General features: G+C 40.2%; 1 protein-coding gene across 4 annotated transcripts in view; it reads left to right on the top strand.

The window, feature by feature from the left end:
- HECW1 (HECT, C2 and WW domain containing E3 ubiquitin protein ligase 1) overlaps nt 1-6,497 on the top strand; it is a 164,314-nt gene that overhangs the window by 131,658 nt on the left and 26,159 nt on the right. For all 4 annotated transcript variants that reach the window (XM_006757224.2, XM_015559723.1, XM_006757226.2 and 1 more), the window contains 2 exons: nt 375-480; nt 1,397-1,493. In XM_006757224.2, the coding sequence (XP_006757287.1) occupies nt 375-480; nt 1,397-1,493 (203 nt within the window). The remainder of the gene's footprint in view (nt 1-374; nt 481-1,396; nt 1,494-6,497) is intronic.

Genomic DNA, 6,497 nt, shown 5'->3' with positions numbered 1-6,497 from the left:
GCAGGAAACAAGTTCACAGATTGTAGAAAGCAGTGCCCCAACTTCCCAGCTCAACATAGATAGCCCCCCTGTCTGGTAGCAATCATATAGTACTTCAGAAAGTACTAAGCGTGAGATGATAATGTACAAATTCAAAATTCTGCATCAACTCGAAATATGTCATTTCAATCTATTTAAAATGTCCAAGCTCTTTAATATTTTAAGGCAATTTCAGTATTATTGTCAGGTCACTTCATATAATAAAAAGAAACTGAGTATTGCAGACATTTCACTGTCAATAAAATATACCTCCATGTAATAAAGGCTATATATGACAAGCCACAGCCCACATCATACTCAATGAGCAAACACTAATAATTTTATTTTGGAATTAGGCCTCAGATGTCTGTAGAAACAGAGGAACCTCTTTAATGGCCCGGCCAGGACACAGCCTAGTAGCTGCTATTCGAAGCCAGCATCAACATGAGTCGTTGCCACTGGGTATGTAGCATGCTTTTAGAACCCCTGGATAATCAGTAATTAACCTGGCTTTTCTTATTGTGAATCCTTTAATATTGAGGATTCTATTGAGTTATTTTTCTTCCTCTTTTATGGCATCGTCTCCCCCTTTGTTGTTTGCGCCCATCCTCCCCTCCCCTTTCTCCTGCCTCCTCGCTTTGTCCTCCCTTATCCCTCACCTCCTTCTTCCCTGATATCTCCCAGACCCACATTTCCCTTCTTTTCTCTATTCAGTACTTCGTTAGCCAAGTCCAGGGGAGCGTAATTTAATGAGGTCATGGGTTTGTTTCTGTTAGATGCAGTTTGTAATGTAAACCTCTCTTCCCTTGTGTGTATGGGGATAAGTCGACAGTCTTGATTTCTAAAATCAACTGCCTCTTTTCAAAACACATGCCACTTGTATCAGGGGAAAGAGGTGAGAGAGCCTAAATGGATTTGGATAGTTCCATTATCACTCCTGGAAATCAACTCATGGCCACAGGTCATAAGTGTCAAGTGCTCGGAAAAAGGTTTATTTGAACTCAAAAAGAATCTTGTGCTAAAATAACTATGGCAAAATGACCAAGAGAATTTATTAAGAAGAGCGTAAGACTTCGCTCATGGGAGAACTACTTTGTATTTTATCTGTTCACACAGTAGTGAGTTAACACATCGTTAAGTTTCTGGAATATTAGGATGATTGACTTAGGTTGAGTTCACTTCTGGGGTGATTGTTTAAAAATAATAATGCTATTATATCACTGGAAACACCTTCAGGAGCTTACATTTTTTGATACATTGCTACCTGCCCCTCAAACTTCTAAATTAATTCTCGTGTCAAGCATCCATCTTCCAATCATCAGGGAAATCATCTGTGGTCTGCAGACTGAAGCACAACTCTGCCCCTCTGTCGTTTCAGCATATAATGACAAGATCGTGGCATTTCTTCGCCAGCCAAACATTTTTGAAATGCTGCAAGAGCGTCAGCCAAGCTTGGCCAGAAACCACACACTCAGGTAGGGGCTTGTCCATCCCCGTGTAACTCTAGATCTCCTCAGCTCTCTTTCAAGATGGGACAGCACCTCTGTGGGGAGACAGAGCAGAAGGCTTTGCTGTTTTCTATCCATGCATTTAAATTATACTTTGAATTCTCAAAACGAAGGGGCCAGAGGGTTCTAATGTGCTCAGAAGTATAGCAATCAGCAATAGTCATATTGTCAGGTTACGTATGATTCATAATGATGCTAAAATGATTTCCATTGACTTGGAAGGAAGCACTGAAAGGAAGCAACATACTTTTAATTAAAATGTATTTATGTAAAGCACCATATACATTTTTTGAAATAAAATTATTTAATAGTAAATCATATATAAAATGACCATATTCAAAAGAAGCAAACAAAAAGTATCATATATGTTCCGATTTTCCCAAAAGTATCATATACATTCTGTTGTTTATTAGGGTCTTATTTGACTAAGTGTCTCTGGAAATCTGAATCACTTCATTTGGAAGGAATAGTCACACAAAGTGATAGAAAGAGAAAATATCTCCTGAAGCTAAATCCCACTTTTTCACCAAAATGGTCAAACACCTCTCTCTCTTTCAGTTTACTGCTCAGAATTCCAAACGCTGGAGATGCATGGATATTAAGAGTGTTCCCTTGTAGTCTTAATTCTAGCTCACATACAGGCTAACAATCAAGTCATGTTATTTAATCTTCTACCCTTAGTCTTCTCGTCACTGAAATAGGGTCACAGTGTAGGCACTATTGAAATGCTTAAATGGGGATGTATGTGAAAGACCAGACAAAGTGGGTGAGAACAGTCAGTTACTGCCTCTAACCCCTTACCGCCCATCTGGTGGTCTTTTGAGTCTGTCAGACAACTGTAAAACTCTATTGTGTGTGACTTCCTCAATAAATCACCAACATTGGAAATAACCTCTTTGATATTCAAGTCCTTATTAATCCTGCCAGGACATATCAATTATATCCTTGCCCCCAGCCCAGACCCCCTCATGGACACCTCTTTTCCCTGTGTTTTTACCTTTGTAAATTAGAACCACCATCCTCCAAATTGGCCATTATCTCTCTATTCCTTCCTCTGTCCTCATTTTCACTTCTAAACATTTACCTCCTCACTTTTTCTCTTCCAGCCCTTTTATTCTCTTCTCTATCATGACCAGTATTTGAATTTTCATCATTTCTCTCCTGAAGTTGGCAGGGGTCTCTTAGAAGATATCCCCTATCATCCTGCTGTAACCAGAATTATCTTCTTATAGAACAGATCAAATTATGTCACTCCTGTCCCCCAACAAAAGCTCTTATGGCTCTCATTGCATATGAAATAAAGATTTCTAAGCACAATTTTCATGGTCTCCAAAGTCTGGCCCTAGCCTAACTCTCCATCCTGTGTGAGTATTTTTCTCCTGCCATCTTCCATTTCCACCAAATAAGCTGTCCCTCTCTCCTGCCTACTCCTTTTCTGGAATGGCGTTCCTTTTGTGGGTAGCTCATCCTATTTTAAAGGCTCAAATCAAATGCAAAGATTTGGTGATTCAAGCACACTAGGATTTCTTGTGCCTTACTTTAAACATTCTTTTTGTACCTCTAAGGTATTTCCCCTTATCTCTGTTATTCTATCATGTACTTATGTCTCCCTATAACACTATAAGCTCTTTAGTGCAGGGCCTTGTCTGTGTACCCACTCTGACCCTCAGAACCTGGTCCTTTAATTTAAAGATGGAAAACATTACTTTTGGAGTGAAGGAAAAGGCCTTAGCATGAACAGTTGAGCTTAAGCATGAGTATTGTCACTTCCACTTATGTCCACCTCTGCCCAAATTTCATTACTGCGCTGCTAAAGGCAGTGCCATGCTCAATCATATGGGTCATTTATTCATGGGCTCCGTTATTTTCTCACAGTACATAATAATCTAAGGAATTTTCAAAGAATTTTCAGAGGTGTTATACTAATTAAAAAGTTTTTGACACATTTCTGCTCTTGAACACTTTTTCATGTATTGGTTCCACCACTAAGTAATTAATTCACTGCTTACTTTTTAGAGAAATTTGAATCCACTAAAGGCACTATAGTCCCATTTAAATAATTTAAATAATTTGAAAGTAGAAACAATATAACCTCCATAAGAGTAGGGCCTATGTCAGTTTTGCTTGCTACTACAAGTAAAAGAGTATATTTTTCAAAGAGAAAATAAACTTTTGAGCCTTATTGTGTAATATCACTTTTTTTAAAAATCTTAAGAGTTTTGTTGCAGTGTGGAATTATACAATTATGATTTTCCACACATGGAGGGACTTGGAGTGAGGGAAATGGAAAAACCATAGAAATGGTTTAGTATAGAAACTAATAACCTTTTCTTAAAGGTTGAAAGTATTCCAGACACCCCCTTTTCCCCCACTGATCCCCTCCACCCCACCCCAGCAGGCCTTCACCACATTATTGTCTGTATCCATGGGTTATGCATATATGCATATAAATTCTTGGGTTAATCTCTTCCTGTCCCCCTCCCTTTAAAGAATATGGTGAGAAACATTATAGACTTGCCCTCACATATAAACATAAGCCTTTGCATATAATTTCAAATGAAGGACTTGTGGAGCCCAGGTTGGAAATCCAAATATTTCATCAAAAACAGTTGACCAACAATGACATCAGACACTAAGAGGGGATGGAGGTAAAAAGGTAGAGTGACAAGATAAGAACTTGCTCTTTAGGGGGTCACTCTTAAGGGAACTAGGAAGCTGGGCACTGCTTGCTTGGATTAAACCTTTGCCTGCTCCTGGGTGTGATGTGAGTGTGAGTCAGCTCCATCTTAAAGGTCCAAGAGTTGAAAATAAAAGCACATCTTCCCATGACCCTGTCCAGAGGAAGAATTTAATGCTTCCTTTGTGGTACCCAGATAGGACAGTGACCCTTATTCAGCCATAGCTATTTTCAGGGAGCCATGGATCCACTATCTTGGGTCCACAAAGTCAGTTGCTGGGTTAGAGGATAGAGAATGAGTTTTAGGAAACTGTTTTCAGCAGTGAATCGTAAGGAAGCCACACATACAGGGAGAAGATGGAGCCAGAAAACCCAGAGGCTAATGATATCTGTTAATTTTAAGGGTCATGGTCGCAGTCCTTATTCATTCATTCTTTCCTTCAACTAGTGCTTTTATTGTGCAGCTATTCTGAATCAGGGTTGTGCTAGGGCTTCGTATGTAGCAGCAAGAAAAACAGAGATTGGTCTTACTCTGATGGCACTTGCAATCTATTAAGAGAGACAGATGACGGACAAGTTTGGCCTGTTTTGTTTTTTTAAAGCCAAATATATAGCCATAGAATTTGTTAAGGGTCATGAAGGATGCGATCAGAAGTCAGCAATAGTAGGTAATATGCTGGTGCAGAGGAGGAGGACTTACGTCCTAAGCAGAATGCAGGGAAGGCTTTCAGAATGCAGGTAGTTGACACTAAACGGAAACCTGAAGGATGAGAAGAAACTGTCCCCAAGATGTAAGGTGGGGATCAGGGAGAGAGTGCGCAAAGGCCCCACGCAGGAAAAGGCTTGATGTAGGTGAAGAGCGAAAAAACTCCAGGATGGCTTAGGGTGGATTGAGACTGTGGTGAAATTGGAAAGGGAGGCTTGGGATTTTATCTGAAGTTAATTTTATTTACAAAGTCATTAAAGATTTTATAGCAGGAAAGAACAATAGATGAATTTGTGTTTTTAATAACCACTTGGGCTGTTCTGTAGAGAAAAATGCTAGACTGGAGGTAGGACATAAGATATAGGAGATGGGGTTACTAGGAGACTATGATTTGAATCTCCTTGTATGGAGGATGGTAGAGCACGGGTGGAGGGGAGGGAAGAGCTTGCGTGATAGCGTGCATGCAAAAACAACAGAGGCTGGTGACCGCTTGAACATGGGGGTGAGGAGCCGAGAATGATGGCCAGGTGCGATGCTTCTGAAGATCAGTGGGCGATGGTGTCTGTCTTTGTCCTTTGGGGCTTGCTGTACCAAGTACCACAGACTGGGCGGCTTATAAACAGCAGAAAGTTACTGCTCACAGTGTGGTGACTCCAAGTCCAAGAACTTGGTGCTACCATAATGAGGGTGAGGGCCTTCTTTCAGGTTACAAGCTTCTCATATCCTCACAGGTAAGAGACAAGGGCACTAATCTCAGACAAGAGGGCTCTGCCTTCATGGCCTAATCACATCCCAAAGCCCCCACCTCCTAACACCGTTACATTGGGCTTTGTAATGCAAAAGATTCCAACATGCAAAAGAAATTTAAAAGTTAAATATTGTTTTTAAAATTGCTCTCTAAATCTTCCCAGATTTATGCTGCATTGCTTCAGGACATTTTTAAAAAATTCTTTGAAGCATGCATGCAATTGAATTAATCTCAGTTATGGTATTTACAGTATTTGAATATCAGAAAAGCCAATTACAAAGTTCATTTGATCAAAATAAATGCTATTTATCCATAGACTTATTGGAATAATTTGCCAGGTTAGAGTTGGAGATTGTGGGAAAGGGTAAGAATGTATAAACTGCAAACAGAGAGAAATGTAGGCCTGTGCTCGGACCACCGGGAGACTCTCACGTGTTCTAGAGGTCAGACTCTCTTTGTGCCCGGCGTGCCTTACACGTTTCCCATCAGGCATAAGGCTCCTCACTCTCTTTCCATGACCTCCAAGATGTCCTGAGCCCACCACCGTCCTTCAGCCACTCTCCTAGTCCAGCTCCACTCCCGATGGCTATGGCTCTTCAAGAACCTACCTTTGTTGTGTTCCTTAGCTTCTGTCCATGTGAGTCTGAGGAGAGGGAATTCCTTGTAGAGCAGTGATGGCAAACCTTTTGAGCTCAGCGTGTCAGCATTTTGAAAAACCCTAACTTAACTCTGATGCTGTGTCACATACAGAAATTTTTTTATATTTGCAACCATAGTAAAACAAAGACTTATATTTTTGATATTTATTCTATATACTTAAATGCCATTTAACAAAGAAAA

The sequence above is a fragment of the Myotis davidii genome, unplaced genomic scaffold, assembly GCF_000327345.1.
Source record: "Myotis davidii unplaced genomic scaffold, ASM32734v1 scaffold573, whole genome shotgun sequence".
Classification (NCBI taxonomy): Eukaryota; Metazoa; Chordata; class Mammalia; order Chiroptera; family Vespertilionidae; genus Myotis; species Myotis davidii.
This window is presented reverse-complemented; position numbering and strand designations above follow the sequence as displayed.